General features: G+C 34.4%; 1 protein-coding gene and 2 long non-coding RNA genes across 10 annotated transcripts in view; all 3 read right to left on the reverse strand.

Annotated features, from left to right (window-relative positions):
• The window catches only part of slc1a3b (solute carrier family 1 member 3b), a 30,945-nt gene extending 28,063 nt beyond the window's left edge, over positions 1-2,882 (reverse strand). For 3 of the 7 annotated variants that reach the window (XR_012385924.1, XR_012385923.1, XM_005169166.6), the window contains exons 1-3: positions 2,839-2,882; positions 1,722-1,963; positions 759-896 (exon numbers count right to left, since the gene is read on the reverse strand). Coding sequence is in view for 3 of the 7 variants with exons in the window: in XM_005169166.6 (XP_005169223.1) it covers positions 759-896; positions 1,722-1,902 (319 nt within the window). In the remaining 4 variants the exon portion in view is untranslated. 7 annotated transcript variants of the gene reach the window in all.
• A 2,182-nt stretch (positions 2,883-5,064) lies between these two features.
• LOC141376434 (uncharacterized) lies at positions 5,065-8,498 on the reverse strand. 2 transcript variants are annotated; one of them, XR_012386476.1, is made up of 5 exons: positions 8,444-8,498; positions 7,094-7,197; positions 6,905-6,971; positions 5,364-5,548; positions 5,065-5,200 (listed from the first exon to the last, which is right to left on the reverse strand). It is a non-coding gene; the product is annotated as an uncharacterized lncRNA (long non-coding RNA). The 2 variants fall into 2 exon arrangements; XR_012386475.1 differs by having other exon boundaries at positions 6,901-6,971.
• A 281-nt stretch (positions 8,499-8,779) lies between these two features.
• Positions 8,780-26,175, reverse strand: LOC141376435 (uncharacterized). The gene is made up of 4 exons (XR_012386477.1): positions 25,985-26,175; positions 25,608-25,706; positions 11,472-11,590; positions 8,780-11,255 (listed from the first exon to the last, which is right to left on the reverse strand). It is a non-coding gene; the product is annotated as an uncharacterized lncRNA (long non-coding RNA).
• Between the last annotated feature and the right edge of the window lie 17 nt (positions 26,176-26,192).

The raw sequence follows: 26,192 nt of genomic DNA on the forward strand, positions 1-26,192 counted from the left end.
TTGTTTGTTTGTTTATTATTACTATTATTATTATTATTATTATTATTATTTTTTTTTTTTTTTTCTTATGTTATGTCATGTTTTTTGGATGTTGTGTAAGTTATGTTTTGTCTTCTGGTGTTGTTATTATGTGATTGTGATTAATTGTGGGACCCCCTTGAAAATGAGATGGTACATCTCAAGGGGTTTATCCCATTGAATAAATATCATCAAAAGGATGAGACGTCTTGCTAGCAAGGTAATAAAAGTTTTCCTGTATTTCTAGTGTGAGTTTTGTTGTTGCTATCTTGTGTAATATGTATATCTTTACTGAAAGCACCAGCAGCTTTTACCTCATTATTGAATGTAAAATAACTACAAATAGCACAAAATGCACAAAAAAGCATAAAAAACTAAAGTGGTAAGCTGAGGTGGATCATTTTTCAGATAATTAGAAGAAAGGCAGAAGTACAATGATCGACATAATAACATACTGAATGAAGTTTCTGATGTACAACATAAAGCAGGGGTGTCCAAACTCAGTCCTGGAGGGCTGGTGTCCTAAGTTTATCTCCATCTTGCATGTTTCTAGTATATCTAGTAAGAGCTTGATTAGTTGGTTCAGGTGTGCTTGATTAAGGTTGGAGCTAACCTCTCCAGGACACCGGCCCCCCAGGATTGAGTTTGGACACCTCCTGACATAAAAAGGGACACAGCTACTGCAACAATGCATAATACATGACAGGCTAATAAAAATTTTGATTAATGAAATACCATACCTGTTATCAAACTTGAGACTAGAAGAGGAAGCACAAGCATCTGCAGCATCCGCATCAACAGCTCACCAGGAAAGGAGAAATACTTCACTTCTCTGTATGACATCTTGTAAGACCTCAGAGCAAATCCCAGCGTAATTCCTGCAATATATATTTTTTATATTAGATGGATCAGTAGCAGAATCATTTGTTCAGACATAAACCAAATATATCCCTTGTTTTCAAGTCCTTAAAGTGAAAGTTCACCCAAAAATGGTAATTTATTCTCTGTTAATTCAACTCAATAATATATATATATATATATTAATATATATATATATATATATATATATATATATATATATATATATATATATATATATATATATATATATATAAATATATATATATATAACGCTGAACACAAAAGAAGATATTTTGAAGAATGTTGAATGTTGACTATGGATGCCATTGACATCCATAGTAGGAAAAAATATTAATGTCAATTAATGACAACTAAATGGAAGTCAATGGCTACTAGTTTCCAACATTCTGACAAGTTTGAAACAATTACGACCAGCTAATTACTGGTAGTAATAATAATTATGAGTATTTGTTATTAGAATTATTAACATAACATTGGTCATATATTATTATAGATTTTTTCTTTATTCAGACATTTTAATTAGTATTATTTATGACAAATATTTACTGTATGACTTTTATTTATTTATTTTATTAATTATAAAATAAAATAAAGACAACTTGTTGGATGAATTTTATTACTAATAAATTTATTAATTGTTGGATAACATTAGCAACAAGTTTGAAACAGTTGGAGCCTGGAGGGTACGTTAATGATGACATAAATTTTATTTTTGGGTGAACTGTCCCTTTAAACAGACTGCTTAGATGACTTCTTAACAATAAACAGTCATATTCTAAAAACATCCTGAATAAAAATGATTTCACTAAACATTGACTGACCAAACACCACCGCTCCAATGGTAAAGAGCACAAAGGCATTTCTCCTCAGAAAGCCCTTCACGTCATCTTTACTGATGTCCTCAACTTTCTTCCGGGCCTTTAGGGAGCGCAGCTGGATTCCCTCCCGGAACTGCTGGACGCGGCTGCGCGACCGCGGTTTCTCCCCTGTGCTTTTGGTCATGCTGTCGCTCCACACACTGAGATCAAGCTGGCTGGGCTGAACCGGTGACCCAAAAGAGACCCTACACTGCCAGAGAAGAGGAGAGAATGAGACTTAACTCCGTTATCCACACAATGACCTACATTACAAATCATCAAACGGGAACGGCAGAGAATCATGCAAATCTAAATGCAAACTAAATAGTTTGCACTAGTAAGCCATTTGAATCAATTCTGTCACAGCATAAAAGAAAATAACAATTGGTTTGTGTGATATTTAAATATATTTGATTAAAATGACAAAAAGTGCATTAATATGAAACAGTTTGAGATGAGATTTCTTACAGAGTTTAAGGGAAAATGTCAATATTAAACTGTGTTTATATTCATTTTTAGACAACACAATAGCAATGTTTTAACTTCAAAAAAATGAAGTTTTAGGTTAAACAACCCCTAAAAACAAAACAAAAAGTTTCTAAATGGCAATTTATTAATTTAAAATGTAAGAAATGTTATCAGACATTAATAAAATTAAACAAATAATAATGTTTAACCCATCCTTGATCAATCTAGTAAATGAAAATCTCAGAAAAGTCTTTATCCATCCATCCATCCATTCATCTATCTATCTATCTATCTATCTATCTATCTATCTATCTATCTATCTATCTATCTATCTATCTATCTATCTATCTATCTATCTATCTATCTATCTATCTATCTATCTATCTTTTAGTTGAGATCCATCAATTTAGAGTGAATCACATTTGATGCTACATAATAAATTGTCTTCTAGATGAAATATTTAGTTCAGATCAGTTTATTTATAAAGACATTATTAAGATAGTTCATCTATTTATATATGTTTTGCTTCAGATAAATTATTACCTAAATGATTCCAATGCAAGTGGTTAAAACAAATAAACCACAAATATCTGAGAGAAGAAGAGCTGCTTACCTGCTTGCAGTGAGCTCTTGTGCTGAGAGATGCCCTGAGTGATCAGAGTTTCCAGTCTGTGCTGGGAATTTAATAACCTTCCACCAGTAAGAAGCTCCTGAAACTCAGGATCTCAAACAGGGAGGAGCTTTGAAGACTCCAAATAGGAGATGCTGGAGACACTTTAAAGGGGCCCCAATAGTGGTGGAGTGGCAGGAGGGGCAGTGGCTTGTTTCTCATATGAACTATATTATAGTTTTTCTCAGTGGCTTTGGTGCATTTCTCACAACACTATTTACATTTGTACAAGAGTTAATGCATTTCTCAAAACAATCAGTCATTTGTGCACATCAGTTTCTCATTCCTTCCAACACATTGCAAATGCTTTTGGACATGCATCAATTGCTTTCATACAACTCTCTGCTATTAATAACATTATCATTTGCTTATGTCATGTCAGTCATAATAAACTAAACGTGATTGCTGAATGGTCATTCCATATAAAACTAATAGTCCTCATTTCATTACTTGAGTCATTACATACAAAAATGTTGAACTAGTTGTCAAAATCTGTCAAGCAAATTTTATAAAAGATTTTAAATTTTAGTCCTGAAAATGTCTTTAAAATTGAACAATTATATGAATGATTTACAGACCTGTGTGTGTGTAGGTTCAGTTCCAATATGTTCTGCAATATTGTCTACAGTTTTGCACAGCTCTACCCAAAGGAAGCTTATGTTTGTTGTAAATAAGGGTGTTTATTCTTTTGCACAATGCTGTGAATAAATTAGAAATGCAAAGAGCAAATGCAGTAAACATGTGAAACATACATATTCAGTGTCTTGTACTCAGATACCTCACTAAATGCAGTGATGACTAACTTTACTGTAGTTTTCAATTTTCAGTGCAAACCCAGATAGCAAAATACACTCGGGCCAGTTCCGGCTAGATTGTCGCCTGCCGAAGACTTACCCCTCGGCCCAACTCCGGCTGCCGGACTCGGGCCGGATGCCTGTGGACTCACTGCCCGATTCCGGCCCGAATCAAGCGGGCCAGATGCGGCGGCCGTAAGCGAGCCGACGCTGCGCATCCGCGCCGAAATCGGCGCGAGGGTAATGTGCGCTGCGGCCCGGAGCTGGCGCGACTCCGTATTTATACACCTTATAAAACCTTTTGGTATTACATTGGTACTTAATATATGGTATTACAACCATTTGAATTTATACAACAGCAAACACAGGCTATAATGTAAACACAAAGTGTAAGCACTGTGTTTAACCTTTGAATAAAGTGCAAACTGCATACACATTCTGTAACGAAAATAATCAGACAAATGACAAAATAAATGTTAAACGTTTATTAATTGCAAGAAAAAAAATAGTACTAAAATTTTATAAATAATTTTGTAGTGCACAAGAATATCAATATAAAAACAACAATAAAACAACACATTAAAGACACACAGAAAGATTTAAACAAAAAATCTAAAAATTACACACAAACACAGATGTTTTTAAAACAACCCTTTTTTCCCAATAGACTTAAATTAAAAATTTGTACAAACAGCTAAATTTTATATAAACCTAAATATAGAAACCAATTTAAGATATAGCAAGAAACATCTTAAAAATACCAATGACAATCCGTAAAATATACAAGTCAAACTTGTAAAAAGTACTGCAGAATTCTGAAGAAACATCTTGAAACATTTTTTAATAAAACATTAAAATAATAATAAACAAACAAACAAATATATATATATATATATATATATATATATATATATATATATATATATATATATATATATAAATATATATAAATAATTGCAGAAGTATAAAGTCAAACTTATTTTTAAATAAACTTGAACAAAATCAATTGCACAAACAGCAAGACATGAGTGAGATGATTATACATTTCATATATATACACGTCTTGTGCAATTTTATATTTATAATTTTATTTGTATTACGTTTATTAAAAATGTATCAAGATGTTTCTTCAGAATTTGGCGCACACACATACATACATACATACATACCTACATACCATACATATATATACACACACACTTACACACACATATATATATATATATATATATATATATATATATATATATATATATATATATATATATATATATATATATATATATATAAATGCAAATGAAAGAAACAAATTGTTCAAGTATCAGGGAACATCTTAATACACTTAAAATGTTGTTTAAAAAATAAAACAAAATAGTGATGTAGACATTTGACACATTAGCTTTCTCTTCTTTCTTCCTCCATCCCTGTCAGGGGCAAGTTGTAGCTACCTTGTAATGCATTTTTCCACTTCTTTATCAGTGGCGTGGTATGGACATTTGTCCTCACTCCATCTGTGATTAAAAGATAAACAGATAATTAGTAGTGAACAAGTACTAATGTAAAAAAAAAGAAAAAATTAGGAAAAAAGTAGGCTACCTACGAAGCAAAAAAAAAAACAATAAAAAAAACAAATAAACTTAAAACACTTTGAAATTAGCAAGAGCTTGAACTTACCAGTTTCTTCATTTGTTCGGGCTGCTCCTTTAGTTGATTTTCAAGCTTTTCCAAATCAAATTGGCCAAAGGAAGGTCAAATGTGTTTACATCTGGAATTTCATCACATCTGTTTTGGTTTTGTGAGAATCAGGCCCAGCTGCTGCTTTATGACGTTGCATGATTTTAAAACTTCAGTCAGTCGTGCTAAAAAAGAAAAATAACAGATTAGTATAAATCAACCTGTAGCTTATTCTCATACAACTTCTGTAAATACAACAGTGGGTTAGACACTGCTGATATTCTCTAGTTGATCTTTACTTTCTAGCTGCATTAAACCTTAACAAATTTAGTGATGTCTTCAATTCTTACAAAGACATCACGAGATGCAATAAGTTATGTCTTGATCTCAAACTGCACTAGAACAAAGACTGTAAATGTTCATAGGTGTACTCCAAACTTTTTGGGCCGAGGGCCAGATGCAAAAAAACAAACGTTGTCGCGGGCCAAATTTTACATACATCACACAGACACACACACACACATATACATACATATATATATATATATATATATATATATATATATATATATATATATATATATATACATATATATATATATATATATATAAATGCAGTTGAAGTCAGAATTGTTAGCCCCCCTAAATTATTAGCCACCATTTATTTTTTCCCCAATTTCTGTTTAACGGAGAGTTAAACATTTTTTTTCCACACATTTCTAAACATATTAGTTTTAGTTTTAGTAACTGATTTATTTTATCTTTGTCATGATGACAGTAAATAATATTTGACTAGATATTTTTAAGACACTTCTATACAGCTTAAAGTGACATTTAAAGGCTTAACTAGGTTAATCAAGTTAACTAGTCAAGGTAATTAGGCAAGTTATTTTATAACAATGGTTTGTTCTGAAGACTTAAGGGGCTAATAATTTTGACCTTAAAATGGTTCATAAAAAAATTTAAACCGCTTTTTATTCTAGCCGAAATAAAACATAAGTCTTTCTCCAACATCATTTGGGAAATATTTAAAAAAGAAGAAATAAATCAATGAGGGGCTAATAATTCAGACTTCAACTGTGTGTAGACAGACAGACAGATAGACAGATAGACAGATAGATAGACAGATAGATAGACAGATAGATAGATAGATAGATAGATAGATAGATAGATAGATAGATAGATAGATAGATAGATAGATAGATAGATAGATAGATAGATAGATAGATAGATAGATAGATAGATAGATAGATAGATAGATCATAACAAGAACTGCTGCTTAATTGAATGCATGTAATAACGACACCCGGTGGTTATTTATTGAATTACGTTCATTTTTGTATAGCGGGCCAGATTCTATTGATATTTATAAAAAGCCTCGCGGGCCGCAGATGGCCCGCGGGCCGTAGTTTGGACACGCCTGGTGTACTGGAATGTACAGTATCTGTGCATCTTCATGGTGGTCTTAAGATTTCTGCCATAGTCATTGATGGTAATGGTACTTGTGGTGCTGCATTGATTTCTGAAATCTTCATACCTGCCTTTTATCCAGCCTCTTTGTTCCAAGTAATTTTTCTTCATCATGGTATAGATGCGTCTATACTGTCACTTGATCAGATACATTTACAAAACAAAACATCACTTTAGTATAGTGCCAGGGCAAAACTCACAGGTTGTAATAGATCAATGACAATGTTGACAGTATGTGTTTAAAATAATTGCAAACAAACCTGTTCTGTCTTGAGATGTATGACAGGCAATCATCGTCCTCATCTGTCTACCAGTCAGAAATCAGTTGCATGTGGATGTTTGAGTCGAGCTTCCTCATATGCATCTATAATAAAACATCACATTGTTGTTAACCTCCCGTAAAGAAAAGTTCAAATCCTGAAATACTATCAAAGTTAATTAATGCATATAATACCTATAGTGTAAATAATCAGTACACTGAAGGTTGCACAAGATTTATTCGGAGATTCATGCAGAGTGACAGCCTTATGAATCTGAGACATAGATTTGTAAGATGGTCAAGCACATGCATTATTCTGTACCCATGAAGATTAACCTACCATTGTGAAAAATGTTTGATGATGATAGCCAACAACAATAAACCATTTCAGCTGTTTGTGAAGCAATTAGTAATGTAATGTCTGAAAAGCTCAATTTATGTTGAAAATGTATCAGCAGTTTACAGCTTATAATGGACTTTTAGCACACAACTATAACATGCCTATTCACGTTCAAAAGAGTGTGCCATTGACTTCTTTGGTCGTGATGTACTGCAAAATGATCTCACTAACCTTTGTTAAACAAGAACAATAAGACTTAACCAACAAATATTGTTACCCATTCATTTAAATCAGAATTTATCACTGTCAATAACATAAAAAACAAACAAAAAAACATCAAAATCTGCTTTAAGACGTTCAGTTTTACATTAACTGACCATTACAGCTTGAACAAAAGATATAATTGATTCACATAGGCTAACACATATGAATTAAAGTGCATAGTAATATATTTCTCTTGGATAATTTAAACAGAATAGTAAACAGTCGAGTTTCGATCACTTTTCGTGACTAACTGCATAAATAAGATAAACAATAATATTTTATTAATCCAAAACGATTAGTTTTTATTTACACAATCACAGAATTAATACTGTTGGATAAGTTGTACGCCTGTACAATGATTTTTTCAACATCCACGGTACTTTATAATGTTAAATCAGGAAAAAAACACGTTGCCATGTTAGTTAATGGATTCGTCTACAGAAACTTTCTTTAACGCAAAGTTAGCATACACACAAATTCGTTTCATGTTTCTTTAAAATAATTAAAATAGTTTTCAGTTACTACACACGTTACAATCTAACATTGTGTTAAAGGAAAATGAACTTTCAGGCGTGTTTGTAACTGTTAGCGTTAGCATACATTAGCTCCAGTCGTGTTTCTTAAAGCAAGTTACATTTCGTATCAAACTGTTTTAAATTACTAAACGCTGTTACAACCAAACACCGTGGAAATGTTTTAAGCTCTAAATTCGCTAATTATACAGTACACAAGCAGTAAAAAGCTTACCTTTCTGACCGGAATTCACGTAAAGTCTTTAAAAAAAAAAACTTTTTCTTCTTGTGATCTTCGTGCCATGGTGGTTGACAACCAGCTTATTGGAGCATTACCGCCACCGTCTGGATGGAGTTTGGATCAGGAGTTTAGAAACGCATGTGTTTATTATGAAACCAACTTCTGCTTTAAAACAAAAACAGTCAGCACAGGAGCGTGCTATCTCAAAAATAAGCGAATTTTACATAGTTTTTCTCTAGATGACATGTATAATCTATTAATAAATAATATTGTTTTGTTTGCGTCTAAACATTGCGAACATCCACACTAAATATTCTTTTTTTTTTTTTTGCTATCGTACCATGAATATTTTCTCAAATTATCATTAAACGTGGAGCTAACAGATAACTAGATAAATAAAGGACTTAATCGGTTGCCATCAGCCTTAATCGGTTGCCATATGGTTGACCGGAATCGGGCCAGTGCTTTACAGCCGCATCACAACCGCATGTGCGCGAGCGAGCTGCGGGCCGCACTCGGCCCGGATAACACTCGCCGATGCCGAGTCGGAGCCGGAGGCGCCGGAGGGCAGCCGAGCTCGGGCCGATTACTGCCTGCTATCTGGGAATAGTGTGCATATAGTGCTGTCTTGAGCATTTTCAGGAAGTGTCACCAAAAGCTGACTTTATTGGAAAAAATGTACCGAGTAAACTGTCATAATAAAAACATGACAAAGCCATTCGACTATCTTGTTTATAAACATTGTTGTTGGGACTCTTCATCTTGATGAAACTGACACTTTCATTGACATCAATACTTGCTTTTGAGGAATGAACTATCCATTTGAGCAAGTGACACGCTTTTGCAGGTTATCAGCTAGGTTTTGCAGTTTGTACTAATTGTTTTGAGAAATGCATTAACTGTTGTGCAAATGTAAATAGTGTTGTGAGAAACGCACCAAAGTGACTGAGAAAAACTGTAAACAGGCATGTTAGTAGTAGGTCCAGTTTAAAAAAAATATAATAACTGCACAAAAGAACAGGGTTGTTAGACTAACTTTCAGAGCAATTTTATTTTTCCAATCAGAATCTATTTATTTATATATTGCAAAAATATCTGGAACTTGCCTAATTAACCTAGTTAGGCCCTTAATATGCACTTTAAGCTGAAAATAGAATCTTGAAAAATGTGTAGTTAAATATTATTTACTGTCATCATGGCAAAGATAAGAGAAATCAGTTATTAGAAATCAGTTATTAAAACTGTTATGCTTAGAAATCGGTTAAAAATTTGTATCAATGTTAAACAAAAAATGAGGAAAATATACAATGGGGCTAATAATTCTGACTTCAACTTAATACTACCTGACGAAAGTCTTGTCGCCGATCCCAGTTGTAAGGGAAACAAATAATAACTTGACTTTTAGTTGATCAGTTGGAAAAGTGGTAGAAGGTAGATTTTTCTGACAAATCATGTTGAACTGCATCCCAATCATCACAAATACTGCAGAAGACCTATTGGAACCAACAAGGACCCAAGATTCTCAGAGAAATCAGTCAAGTTTGGTGAAGGAAAAATCATGGTTTAGGGTTACATTTAGTATGGGGGCGTGTGAGAGATCTGCAGAGTGGATAGCAACATCAACAGCCTGAGGTATCAAGACATTTGTGCTGCCCATTACATTACAAACCACAGGAGAGGGCAAGTTCTTCAGCAGGATAGCGCTCCTTCTCATACTTCAGCCTCCACATCAAAGATCCTGAAAGCAAAGAAGGTCAAGGTGCTCCAGGATTGGCCAGCCCAGTCACCAGACATGAACATTATTGAGCATGTGTGAGGTAAGATGGAGGAGAAGACATTGAAGATGAATCCAAAACATCTTGATGAACTCTGAGAGTCCTGCAAGAACGCTTTCTTTGCTATTCCAGATGACTTTATTAATAAGTGATTTGAGTAGCAGAGATGTATGGATGCAGTCCTCCAAGCTCATGGGAGTCAAACAAAATATTCATTCTTTGTCCACTGCAGCATGACTTTATATTCTATACTGGACATTATTTCTGTTAAGTGACAAGACTTTTGTCAAAGCTAAGTCAGACCTTACTGTCCTAATTAAATAATTAAAAATCAAGGCATGATCATATTTTATTGTGGTAAAATAAGTGTATAAAATAAATGTCCACTTCTGACACCAAATGATCAACTAGAAGTCAAGTTATTATTTGTTATTCCTAAAACTTGGATAGACAACAAGACTTTTATCTGGTAGTGTATATATAATATATATTTGAACAAATTGATACATGAAAAATATCTAAAAGCGGTCATGTTTTGAAATATACGCTGCATAAATGACATTTATATATGTCAAATCCAAAGATTACCTTGTATGTCACTTATGTAACTTGCACATTTCCATGCATCAGATTTCCATATGGGCTGCTTTGATCGTTTACATTTATTTATTTAAAAGACACTTTCATCCAAAGCAACTTAAAATGAGGATAATAGAAGCACTTCAAATCACTAGAGACCAGGATAACACTGTAAGGATAAGTAACTCCAAGTATGTTTAGCAGTTTTTTTTAACACACACACACACACACACACACACACACACACACACACACACACACACACACACACACACAAACACTGAGGAAAAATGTAGTAGTCCTAAATGTGGTTTTTCAAGTTTACTCACCTGCGTGAATTACATTTAAAATTGCAGTTTTCTCAGAAACGTGGAGGGTTTATAAGGAAGTATACCAGTGGATATGAAGAGGAAAAGAGCGTCTCCTACAAGTGGTTGGTTAAGCCCACTCACCTGCGTGAAGCATAATGTATTATATAAACACCCTGCAGTTTCAGAACTCAAAGCTAGCTTATAGAAGGAAAACTGCCAAAATGACAGGCTGTGGAATCAGGAACATGGATCCTTGTGAAGCAGTTTGAAAAAGTGAAGGTTTAACAAATAATACCATAAGGAAGAAAATCAAAAAGGGAAACATGGTGGCTCAGTGGTTAGCACTAGCGCCCTTACAGCAAAAAGGTTGCTGGTTCGAGTCCCGGCTGGGCCAGTTGGTGTTTCTGTGTGGAGTTTACATGTTCCCCCTGTGTTGGCGTGGGTTTCCTCTGGCTTCTCCGGTTTCCCCCTCAAGTCTAAAGACACATAAACACACACAAAAAAACAATGTATGTGAAATAATAAATGTGTGTGACATATATAACACTTTAGATCATTTTCACCAAACTGTGATAATATTGATGACTGTGATCATTTCGGTCATTATAATCATGATATGAAATTTTCAGACCATTACATCTTTACGCTAAACCATTAAAACTCCCGTCATGTTTCACATTTATTCCTGCAAGTGGATTTCATTGGCTGAGAACGAGTACGTTAAATCATGTTAAGGCGCAGTGTATCGCCACCCTCCAGGGTCTAACACTCTCGGCAGGTCTTTAAGCCATTCAGATGACTCTCGTGATGGGACGTCCTTTGGGGTGAGAGCTGTTTCACACACTCACCTCTCTCACAGGCCGGACAAACACTACTTATTTCCCTCATTCACTGTGTGTGTATGTGTGTGTGAACTGTTCCTGAGCCATGACGTCACTCTTGAATGGACATTTTTACCCTTTTAGACCAAGTAAAGGGTCTATCCTTTGTGCTTTGATCAAATTAAGCAATAAGAGACAACAAGTGACTGACTATTTTGGACATTTTTAGATTTTTTTTGGAACTCACAATGCAACAAATACAGATATAACAAAACAAAAACATTTAAGACAAAAGGATAAATAAAGGATAGATAACCCAAAAATGAAAGTGATCTATTTATTTACTCAACCTCAGGTTAACCAAGATGTCTGTGTTTTTTTATTTTTATTTATTTAATATAAAATGTAAGATGATTTTGGGCAAAAAATGGTGTTTCCATCTATTTTAGGGTGCAAAAAACATACAGGCATATTCAAAGCATTACCCTTGGCTCCTGAAGGTACACCGAGAGCCCATGATGTAAAGTGATCATTCTGTGCCAGAATCGAACAATATTAGCTATTTTATATTTTGTATTTAGGGCCGGCATGGTAACGCAGTGGGTAGCACGATCGTCTAACAGCAAGAAGGTTGCTGGTTCAAGCCTCGGCTGGGTCAGTTGGCATTTCTGTGTAGAGTCTGCATGTTCTCCCTGTTCCTTCTGGGTGCTTCGGTTTCCCCCACAGTCCAAAGACATGCGGTATAGGTGAATTGGGTAAGCTAAATTGTCCGTAGTGTATGAGTATGAGTGTGTATGGGTGTTTCCCAGTGGTTTTGCACTCCAGAACATGAAATATGCTGCTTCACAAAATTTCCTCTCACTATTAACTTTAAAACAGTTTCAACTTATTTTACGCACTCATTGACTGAAGCATGTATTAAATAAAAACTTTATATGTTAAAAGGATGATGAGAAGGATGATATTTTGATGGAAATAGGCAACCAAACATTCTAACAATAGTATTTCCCCCCTAGTCCAGTCACTTCTTTTTCAAACCAACAATTATCAAATTACACTCACCGGCCACTTTATTAGGTACACCTCACTAGTACTGCGTTGGACCTACTTTTCTAGAACTGCCTAAATCTTTTGTGGCAGATTAAAAAATGTACTGGAAATAGTCCTCAGAGATTTTGGTCTATATCGACATGACGCAGTTGCTGCAGATTTGTCGGTTGCACATCCATGATGCGAATCTCCCGTTTCACCACATCCCAACGGTGCTCTATTGGATTGAGTTCTGGTGACTGTGGAGGCCATTTGAGTACAGTGAACTCATTGTCATGTTCAAGAAACCAGGCTGAGATGATTCGCGCCTTATGACATGATGGGTTATCCCGTTGGAAGTACCCATCAGAAGATAAATACACTGTGGTCATAAAGGGATGGACATGGTCAGCAACAATACTCAGGTAGGCTGTGGCATTGACTTGATGCTCAATTGATACTAATAATGGGCCCAAAGTGTGCCAAGAAAATATCCCCCACACCATTACACCATCAGCAGCCTAAACCGTTGATACAAAGCAGGATGGATCCATGCTTTCATGTTGTTGATGCCAAATTCTGAACCTACCATCCGAATGTCATAGCAGAAATCGAGACTCATCAGACCAGGCAACGTTTTCCCAATCTTCTATTGTGAAATTTTGGTGAGCCTGTGCGGATTGTAGCTTTAGTTTCCTGTTTTTAGCTGACAGGATTGACACCCAGTGTCTGTCTTCTGCTGCTGTAATCTGTCCCCCTCAATGTTGGATGTTCAGAGATGCTCTTCTGCATACCACGGTTGTAACGAGTGGTTATTTGAGTTACTGTCACCTTTCTATCAGCTCGACCAGTCTGGCCATTCTCCTCTAACCTCTGGCATCAACAAAGCATTTGTGCCCACAGAACTGCTCCTCACTGGATGTTTTCTCTTTTTCGGACCATTCTCTGTAAACCCTAGAGATGGTTGTGGATGAATCACCTTAATCACCTTTCTCCCCCATTCTGATGCTCGGTTTGAACTACAGAAGATTGTTTTGACCATGTCTACATGCCTAAATGTGTTGAGTTGCAGCCATGTGATTGGCTTATTAGAAATTAGCTTTAATGTGACGTGGGTACCTAATAAATTGGCCGGTAAGTGTATCTTGTTTTCATCAGAGGAAGCTCATACACAATTTTGATAACCTGAGGGTGAGTAAATGGTGAGTTATTATCATTTGTGATTTAACTAAAACATTCTAAGTGAAATCTGATATATTAACTATTTATTGCAAAACACTTCTATTTGGAAGAATATGTCATGGTGATTGCACCTGTCTATTTAGCAGGTCTGGAATGTCGAATTGACCAATCAGCATTCAGGACTGGAAATGCCCAACTTATAACGCCATTTCCAGTTGACTCCAGGCTGATCCAGAGGCACACATGCCAGTTTTACATGCATTTCCCCAGCTCTGAGTTTAGAGGAGTCCATGTGAATGAGGTTATGATGTAGGTCTCTGTCCTTTCTCAGAATGAGCTGGTCCTCTTCACTGGGCTCTTGGAATGTCTCTGCTTTTGTCTGTCCTCTGTGAGAGTAATTATAAACAGTGCTCGCCTTGAATGTGTAATTTGGACCAAACACTTCCAGAGCAGGAACCCCCCTCTTCCCCAATCTCTCTCTCTTCTCGGCAGACAAAAGAGATGAAGCACAAAAGAAGCTTTCAGCCTTTCTGCTTACAGTTTTGAGGGAGAGCATTTGAAGATTGCTGTATTTTGCGGGAGAGCAGGGCCGTCGTGTGAGAGCACTGGTTTCCCAGAACTTGTTGAGTGTGAGGGTTTAGATCGAGGAGAATAGAGTCACTGCGCCTAAAACTATTGCTTATGCAGTACAAATGAATCATCAGAACTCGCACACACACATTTCCTCTTGACGTAGACCCAAACGGAAGTAAAACAACACACACAAACACATATAATAAATGCATGTGTGTGTAGTTCATGTCAGAATCATTAGCCCCCCTGTATATATTTTTCCCCAATATCTGTTTTTTAATGGAAAAAGACATCTCTAATAACTGATTTATTTTATCTTTGCCATGATGACAGTACATCATATTTTACTAGATTTTTTAAAGACACTAGTATTGACCTTAAAGTGACATTTAAAGGCTTAGATTAATTTGGCAAGTTAAGGTAATTAGGCAACTCATTGTATTGACTTTATTCTAAAATGCAGAAGTGCGCCTGTTTTCGTGAATGTTTCAGAACTTCCGATTCCGTCGCCTATGGGAGAAATAACTAGGAATAATAAACGGCAGAAAACGATTGAACTACTTGCTCTACAAACAAATGTTTGCATGACAATATAGACCGAGTAGAATAATATAAGATAATATCAGTTTGCAACATCAAACAGCGAAACAAGCCGTTTTTAATGTCTAGAAACGAATGGAAGTGAATGAGACCCGGTCTCGAGTCAAAAAGATTCAGATGGCTGCGCCCGCTCGTCGGCGAAGAATAGGGTGAATAACGATGGTGTGTAGACAATCGGACAAAAATATTGCTTAAAGGGGCTAATAATATTGACCTTAAAATGGCTATTAAAAATTTAAAGTTTTATTCTAGCCAAAATAAAACAAATAAAACTTTCTCCAGAAGAAAACATATTATCTGAAATACTGTGAAAAATTCCATGCTCTGTTAAACATCATTTTAGGAAATAGTTAAAAAAAAAAACTTATAATAATAATAATAATCCACAGGAGGGCTAATAATTCTTACTTTAATCTGAAAAGGTTAATGTGGTAATTTTTCTTTCAAGAGTTCACACTTAGCTAATGATTGATTATAAAGTTTGTTTGGCATGCTGTCCCGGGAGAGAGCCCTGAGCTCAGAAGATCCTCGAGCCCGAGGCTCCCTCCCGTTGCAGGGCGAGAGAGGAGTTTGAGCTCAGGTAGATCTTGAAACTCCCCTGCTGTAGTAGCTAATGAACAGATAGCGATTGCTCTTAAGAGAGAACTACTGACTAGGTGCATGTCTATGGTGCTGATTTGGATTAGTCTATTAATTAAAGTAGGTTGCAAGTTTTTGGGTGGTGGGAGGAAGCCGGGCGACCCGGGGGAAACCCACATGAACACTGGAAGAATGTGTAAACTACGCACAGAAATGTCGGCTGGCTTGGTAAGGACTAAAACCAGCGATATTCTTGCTGTGAGGCAACGGTGCTAACCACTGGGCCACCTTGCCACCCATCTAGGAAAGGAGGAGGAGTAGGGGGGATTCTTCAAAACGAAGATGGCTGTTATATAGAACTTAGGGTATTTATAGTGGCTTAGGAATCGTCTGATTGGTGAATCATGAATTGGCTAATGCATGACCAGCTGTGTTCAATCATAAGCACGTGATCCTCTCGAAGTTAGTTTATAAATAAACTTCACTTAATGCAAATGAATGTTTGATGAGTTTTAACGGCAGCTTCATTGCTGGGAACACTTCCCCAAAGACATTACAATTTGACGCTTATGCGAGTCTTTTTTTATTATTCCTGAGGTTTTCATAATCTTGGACCAGGCCGTATCCTGAGCAGCTGCTGTGTTGGTTATGGTGGAGTGGAGAGCATGTAAGACCCCTTGTGACGAGTCCTCGCATTGATCCTGAAGGGACAGCCTGTACACCAGCCGGTGACCTCTCCCACCTGCAGCATCTCCACGATGGACATCTTGCACTCTTGTCTGTGATAAGATTGTAATTGTGAATAGAGAATAGAATTGTGAATAGTGTAATTGTGATAAGAGAATAATTGTGACCCCATGTAAGACCCCTTGTGATCCTTGTAAGACCCCAGTGACCGACGAGTCCTCGCATTGATCCTGAAGGGACAGCCTGTACACCAGCCGGTGACCTCTCCCACCTGCAGCATCTCCACGATGGACATCTAGCGCTCTTGTCTTATTCAGATTATGGCAAATAATTTGATTATTGATGTCCTTGTAAACCTTGTCTCAGAAAAACCTAAATGTTTCCTTTTTTGGTTTACATTTGAACATATTTTAAAACAGCCCTTTTGGATTTGGTATGTTTGAACTATAAGAGGCTGATCTGCGGTAGGGTCTTTCAGAGCCCCGCTGTGATGAGCAAACTCAGTGTGTCTGCCTGCATCAATGGCTCATCATCACCCAGCAACCATTCAGGCCATTAGCAGAGGCTCTGCTCATTCAGCAGGTCCGCAGGGATGCCGCTTTGTGCAAAGAGCCTCTCTACCCTCACTAAACAAAAAATCATATAGAAAAAAAACACTAGATGATCAAAATGGAAGCAGGAAGAGTATAATCTATATATGTCACTGTGTCTTTATTGATGAGAGTTTAATGCAAAATACTTCCATTCTATGGCAAATTGTGCTTTCATATAAAGACAGATAGTATATTTGCATATAAGGAGATTAATTATTTTGCATTAATGGATGAAAATAATATTTTAATAATATTTTCGCCTGCTGAGAATTTTAAATATTTTTTATAAAATGTATTTTTATTGTATTAATTGATTATTAAATTACATAATTTTTTGTTGCTTTTATTTTTTAAATGGACGTCAAGGGTTTGACATCAAATCAAATAAAAATTTTGACGTCATGTTTAATGTCAATATGATTATTAGATTATTTATTATGCATTAACTTATAAAAATAATATTTATGTATTTGAAATATTTTTTTATAAAATGTATTATTATTGTCTTAATTTATTATATAAAACTCGCATTATTCTTGATTTGATAAATGTTATTTTAATACAATTTCTTTTCGTTTGATTATTAACAAACTACAATGAAATTAATATTTAAGTATTTTAAAGTACAACTATGATGAAAATCAACTTTTGTAAGCGGTTTGGACAGAACTGTGTGTAGGTATAGTGTGTCCACAGTCATATTGGTATAATATGGTTATATTGGTGATATAAACACAAGTCTCTTCATTAAAGTTTCCTGATGTTAAAATAGGATCTACATCTTAGTGACTTTGAGACCCATCACATTATGACATAGGAGTGCGGTTTTCCCCGCCCACTGAATTGATTGACAGGTGCCATATCTCCATGATAACAAGTATACACGTCTACTGAACATTTTTTGCAAAGAAACTATAAAAACATATGTTGCACCTCTCTGTGATTAGCTGCACCTCAATAAATAATTTTTCTAAGTTTAAAATGTTTTTAAAACAGAGCATGCTTGTAATTAAGACACTAAAATCATTAATTCTTCACAGCTATAATCACCACAGCTGCATGGTGTCATTAAACGCTAATAGGTGTGTTTGTGTGTGGGTGTGTGTGTACTGCAAACAGCATTTGTCCGAGACTCATCGTTTCAGAAAGGCTTGAATAAATTCCACCACAATTACATGAAATAAACTTACTAGGTATTTTTGACTCATGAGCTTATTTCAGCTTCATCCATGTTTGTCTCTATCACTGATTGCTGTTTATCTGACTTCACGCATGAAAAGCAGACATGCCCGTGAAAGCGATGGGCGGGGAAAAGCAGCTCATTTGGATTTAAAGCCAAAGGCTACAAAAACAGCTACAATGTACTCAAGACACCAAAATGGGCAGATTCTACATTATATGATAAATGATCTGATATGTTTTTAGCTGAAACTTTAGACACATTCTGGAGAATCCAAAATTTTATCTTACATCTTGTAAAATGGGTAAAATAGGTGCACTTTAAAGATTATATATAACATATATTTGTATGGTATTATTATATTACTTAAATCACATTATTATTGATTTGATAAATGTTATTTTAAATACAGTTTCTGTTATTTTAATTATTAACATGAAATTAATATGCATTTATTTTTAAGATTTTTATCATATTAATTTATTATTTAAATCACATTATTCTTGATTTGATAAATCTACTTTTAATACAATTTCTTTCATTTTGATTATTAACAGACTAGGATAGGCGAGGCAGTGGCGCAGTAGGTAGTGCTGTCGCCTCACAGCAAGAAGGTTGCTACATGGTTCAAACCTCGGCTCAGTTGGCGTTTCTGTGTGGAGTTTGCATGTTCTCCCTGTCTTCGTGTGGGTTTCCTTCGGGTGCTCCGGTTTCCCCCACAGTCTAAAGACATGCGGTACAGGTGAATTGGGTAGGCTAAATTGTCCATATGAGTGTGTGTGTGGATGTTTGTGTGGATGTTTCCCAGAGATGGGTTGTGGCTGGAAGGGCATCCGCTGTGTAAAAACTTGCTTGATAAGTTGGCGGTTCATTCCACTGTGGCAACCCCGGATTAATAAAGGGACTAAGCCGAAAAGAAAATGAATGAATGAATGAACAAATTGGATTAAATTAATATTTATGTATTTTAAATATTTGTATCAAATGTATTTTAAACTTATTAATTTATTATTCAAATCACATTATTTTTATATGATAAATGTAATTTTAAATACAAACTTATTTTGAGTATTAACATTAAATTAATATGTATGTATGTTTAATATTTTTTATCGTATTCATTTAATATTAAAAACACATTATTCTTGATTTTATAAATGTAGTTTTAATACAATTTCCTTCATTTTGATTATTAACAAACTAGGATGAAATAAATATTTATGTATTTTAAATATTTTTATAAAATGTATTTCTATTGTTTAATAACTGTATTGTGTATTTAAATCACATTATTTTTGATTTGATAAATGTTATGGAAATGCAATTTATTTTATTGTAAATATTAACAAACTTGAATGAAATTAATATTTATGTATTTTTTTAAAATATTTTTATCAAAATTTATTTAAATTATTTAAACGATTTGCGGAAAAAAATTATAGATGCTTCTAATACAAATTCTGTAATTTTTATTATTACCATAAAATTATTATTTCTTTTTTTTATTATAGGTTTAGAAAATTAATTTTTAAGTGTATGAATTTATTATTTAAATCACATTATTTGTGATTTGATGAATGTTATTTTAATACAATTTCTGTTATTTTGATTATATACAAACTAGGACGAAATTAATATTTATGTATTTTAAATATTTTCTTTTTTTAAATTTTCATTTATTATTTAAATCACATTATTCTTGATTTGATAAATGTTATGTTAATGCAAGTTCTTTTATTTTGAATATTAACAAGCTTGAATGAAATTAATATTTATGTATTTTTAAAAATATTTTATTAAATGTATTTTATTGTATTCAATTATTATTTCTTTTATTTTTGTTATTAACAAACTAGATTACTGAAATATAATGATTTAAATGTGTATTGCATTTATTTAAGTGATGATGCATTTAATCCAATGTAATCTTATTATTTTGATAAATGATGCAGTCATTTATTGTTTTATTTAATGGACAAAATTAAATAATCTATTCAAAGAGAGTAAATGGGCATTTGCACGGTTGTATTTTTGTGGCGCTGAACTTGAGTGGCCGTTTGCCTCTTCACATTACCTCATGATGACCTCACTGTGACAAAGAGCAATCACTCCCACATAACCATATTCACACCAAAGAAAAAAAAATCCCCCTGAAAGCAGGACGAATAGTGAAACCAATTCAAAAGAAAACAAAAGACACTTCCGAGTTCACACACTTGGGAGGGGTTCATCAATATGGAGCAGTTCCTAAAGGAACTAAAAACATTAACACATCTAAAAGAGTGGTTGCTGGAACTACAAACACTATTCGTTTCCTCTGTAGGCAAACAGATTTTTAACAATAGGTGATAATGTTTAATAAGCAGACCTGTTGCGAGCTCTGAGGTTGTTCTTTTGTTTGTTATGATTGTATATGACCATTTGTTCTCATTAATTAGGCCTAAATTTAGTTGGTAATGATGTATAAGAAATAATATAAAAATAAATAAGTCTGTAAAATTACAGAAAACGTAGTGGCGGTTTATCACAAGGCTTTTGTAGCGTAATATACAAAACCAACCAAGACAATATATCACTTTCAAGAGTTCACACTTACATATATATCATATGTATATATGTGTATGTAAAATTTTTAAAAATAAAATAATATTTTTTTAATAAAATTCTAGTAATAATAAAAAAATAGTAATAGAAGGCAAAACAAATGTATAATATATTTGTTACATACATATGTATATATACACACACACACACACACACACACACACATACATATATATATATATATATATATATATGTATGTATATATATATATATATATGTATGTATATATATATATATATATGTATGTGTATATATATATATATATATATATATATATATATATATATATATATATATATATATATATATATATATATATATGTATGTGTGTATGTATGTGTGTGTGTATATATATATATATATATATATATATATATATATATATATATATATATATATATGTATATGTATATATAAATGTGTGTGTGTGTGTGTGTTGTGTGTGTATGTATGTGTATATATATATATATATATATATATATATATATATATATATATATATATATATGTAACAAATATATTATACATTTATTTACACAAATATATTAAATATATATACACATACATATATATACACATATATATATATATATATATATATATATATATATATATATATATATATATATATATATGTATGTATGTATGTATATATATATATATATATACATACACACACACACACACACACACACACACACACATACATATATACACACATATATATATATATATATATATATATATATGTGTGTGTGTGTGTGTGTGTGTGTGTGTGTGTGTGTGTATATATGTGTGTGTGTATGTATATATATATATATAAATATATATATATATATATATATATATATATATATATACATACATATATATATATATATGTGTATATATATGTATGTGTATATATATTTAATATATTTGTGTAAATAAATGTATAATATATTTGTTACATATATATACATTGTGACTCCTTTAACACTATTTGGAAGTGTCCATGTTGTTAAACAGCATATATAAAATGCACATCTATGGATTTGCTCTTCAGTGTTTGGACTCTCAGCAGTGATTATTAAACCACACTGAACTGAACTAAACTGAACTTCAACTCTGAAACCTGGACTGACACTGTTTCAATTTACTATAATCTTCTTTGTGAAGCTGCTTTGACACGATCTTCATTGTATAAGCGCTATAGAAATAAAGATGAACTGAATTGAATATAAAACAATGTAAAGACTTGTGCGACCGCCTTTTTTATGCTTCTTTCCTGAGCTTGAAAATATAATTGGCTGAATCATAAAAAAGCTTAATTAAGATTTAAAACTTTTCAATGAATTGTGCAGCCCTACTTTAAACTGCTGAAAATGTTCATATAAGACTTTTTTCCAGGATAAACGATGTTGGAAGAAAGATCAAGGTCCCATAAAGCAATTCAAAAGCATAAATAACACATAAAACAAGAATCACAAAATACAGTAATCTGCTAATTTACGGATATTCATTAGAGCACCACACATACATTTACATGAAATCATCAAGCCTCAGTATTTCACTTAAAACAAGTGGTCTTTTTTAAAGGGTCCAAATGCAAAGTGTTCTCTCCCGAGGCATTATATCTGTTCCCTCCCATCGCCCTCACGCTCTATTCTCCATCCCAAATACTCATTCTTCTATACAAACTGAAAAGTTTGACTATGTGAGGACTGTTAGCATGCAGAGCGGAGCCGCATTAGTATTCAGCTCAGCGGCAGCGGCCAGACTCTGCGGTAATGAGATCCAAACCAGTAAATCCCCTTTCACAGCTGGTCTCCATGTTAGTAGATCTCATAATTAAAGTTATGTATGTTCACAAAAACACCTCGTCCCATCCGAACGTATATATTCTGAGAGGAAGGTGCGAGAAATGTGCCAGTGTGTAAGAAGCGCTGGCTGTTTCTGATTTTTAGGGCTGCCATGGTGAAGCCGCTCGCTTTCGATACAATGCGGGATCAGATGGTTAAAGTTAAGGACGCTTTAAGGGAAAGTCTCCAACTAACAGGAATTCCTGCTGAGAAGTTTTGAAGTGAATGCCAGAGTCTCATAAAGAATTAAACATGAACTGATGAGAGGAGGAACGCAGAAAACTGGCTTGGCTGTAAAAGAGTTGATGATGGGACTTCTTCTACTTCTTAATACAGACTAGTTTGCTGGTTTTAGGAAAGTATTTTGCTCCTTGTTCATACTACTTCATTTAAAATGAGCTGAAACAGCACAATTCCTGATTGTTTAAATGTTCAATCAACTTCATTCATTCATTCATTTTTCTTCAGCTTAGTCCTTTCATTCATCAGGAATCGCCACAGTGGAATGAACCACCAATTTATCTAGGGTATGTTTTACGCAGTGGATGCCCTTTTAGCTGCATCCCAGTACTGGGAAACGCCAATACACACATACACTACAGCCAATTTAGCTTAATCAATTCACCTTGTGCATGTCTTTGGACTGTGGGGGAAACCTGAGCAACCAGAGTAAACCCACATTGACACGGAGAGAACATGCAAACTCCACACAGAAATGCCAACTTACCCAGCCGGGACTCGAACCAGAGCTTCTTGCTGCAAGGCGACAGTGCTTACCACTGATCCACTGTATCACCCCCCCCCATGTGTTTTAAGTTCGTTGTAACTTATTAAAGGAAGTTAATCAGGTTCTAACTTAATGTTACAAGTTCCTCAAGATGTATTAAGTCAGTTAAATTAAATATAAGTTCAAAAGACTCATAAGGTAAATTTGATCCAGCCAGGGGTGGACTGGCCATCTGGCAAACCGGGCAGGCTTCTGCTGGGCCTATATACTTTTTGGGCCGGGCTGATCATCCTCTTATGATCTGATCGGCCTATAAAACTCTTAGCAGACTTTTTCTTTTTCTACCTAATTGATTGATGATGCTGTGATCTGTCTGTGACGCTTTTTTTTTTTTTTTTTTTCGGACAGACCGGCGGCCCATGTGACATAATCTGCAGCCCTTTGGTTCTTTTCTTTATTGACATTGGGCTGACCCAATCACAAACTTCCATTTTGACCCCACAGCAAGAAGGTCGCTGGTTCGAGCCTCGGCTGGGTCAGTTGGTGTTTCTGTGTGAACTTTGCATGTTTGAGTGTGAATGAGTGTATGTGGATGTTTCCCAGAGATGAATTGCAGGTGGAAGGGCATCCGTTGCCTAAAACATGTGCTGGATAAGTTGGCGGTTCATTCCTCTGTGGCGACCCCGGATTAATAAAGGGACTAAGTCAAAAAGAAAATCGAGAGTTGCACCTGTTTCTCAACCCACATGTGCGTATGGAGCGCAGAAGGGCGAGCAGGTGTTTTTTTTGCGTCTGCACGTTTTTTATTCTTTTTTAAATATTTCCCTAATGATGTTTAACAGAGCAAGGAAATTTTCACGTTATTTCTGATAATATTTTTTCTTCAAGAAAAAGTCTTATTTGTTTTATTTCAGCTAGAATAAAAGCAGTTTTGAATTTTTTTTAAACTATTTTAGGGACAAAATTTTTAGCCCCTTTAAGCTCATTTTTTTCCAATAGTGTATAGAACAAACCATTGTTATAGAATAACTTGCCTAATTACCCTAACCTGCCTAGTTAACCTTATTAACCTAGCCTTTAAATGTCACTTTAAGCTGTATAGAAGTGTCTTGAAAAATATAAAGTAAAATATTATTTACTGTCATCATGGCAAAGATGAAATAAATCAGTTATTAGAGATGAGTTATTAAAACTATTAGGCTTAGAAATGTGCTGAAAAAATCTTTCCTCCATTAAACAGAAATTGGGGAAAAAAATAAACAGGGGCGCTAATTATTAATAATTCTGACTTCAACTGTGTGTGTGTGTGTGTGTGTGTGTGTGTATATATATATATATATATATATATATATATATATATATATATAATGTATATTATTATTATTATTAATTTATTTATTTTTTTACTTTTTATCTGCAACAAGGCCTGCGGCAATGCTGTTTCCTTAACCTGCAAGTCTTTATTTTACAAATTATATAGATCATAAAGTATGTCTGCTTCTCAAGCTCTGTGAGGAGTGTCATTCATGTATTTTTACTATGCATTAGTAAATATCATGATTTTGTTTTTGATCGTCAGCATGATGTAGGCTCATAGCTACAATAATTTTTATACAATATGGTTATATTGATATTATACATGACCTAACTTCCAGCCACAGTCCAGCACTGGGAAACACCTATACACACTCACATTTACACGCTTTCATACACTCTAGCCAATTTAGTTCATCCAATTCTCCTATAGTGCATGTCTTAAGATTGAGGGGGGATCAGAGCACCTGGAGGAAACCCACGCCAACACAGGGAGAACATGCAGACTTCAATCAGAAATGCCAACTGACCCCGCCGAGGCTCGAACCAGCAACCTTCTTGCTGTGAGACAACAGTGCTAACCACTGAGCCACCTTGCCACCTATAAAAATACATAAAAATAAAAATGCAACATAACTATTTTGATGTGAAGAATCATCATTTACAGGTTGACATGTAAACTAAACGGATAGATGTGCATTTAATTCTCACAAATCTGACGCCACCCAGTGGTCACGTTAAGAACTGCATTATCAGATTTACCTCGGTTCAACACTCTTCTGGTATTTATTGGTCTGGTCAGCTCGAGTTCAGTCCTTCTCTCGTGTTTTTTTATCTGTTCATGTAGAAATCTAGGAGAAGCTGTAAAGATACAACAAATGGCTTAGTGATAAAATACTTATGGCAAAAATTCGTCAGTCTCAAAAACGACGACTGACTGGAGACTTGTTTAGATAACGTTAGGCTACCCTCCCACATGTAAAGACAAACCCTAGCTATTTCTTGACATTCATTTTATCAAGTTTTGATCATGTGAGTAACGTCCTTGCGTATTTTATCCGTTTCCGATGCTAACTACATTAACAGTAATTTTAGAGCTATAGAAATTGACTGATTGATTAAATGAGTTTGGGATTTACCTGAATCTCCACTTCAACTCTTTTCAGCAGCAGCAGTGCCACTTTTAATGGCAAAACTCTTAGATCAGGGGTGTCCAAACTCGGTCCTGGAGGGACGGTGTCCTGGAGAGTTTAGGTCCAACTCTAATCAAACACACCTGAAGTAGCTAATCAAGCGCTATACTAGATACTAGAAACTTCCTGGCAGGTGTGTTGACTCAAGTTGGAG

Source organism: Danio rerio, chromosome 10 (assembly GCF_049306965.1).
Source record: "Danio rerio strain Tuebingen ecotype United States chromosome 10, GRCz12tu, whole genome shotgun sequence".
NCBI lineage: Eukaryota > Metazoa > Chordata > Actinopteri > Cypriniformes > Danionidae > Danio > Danio rerio.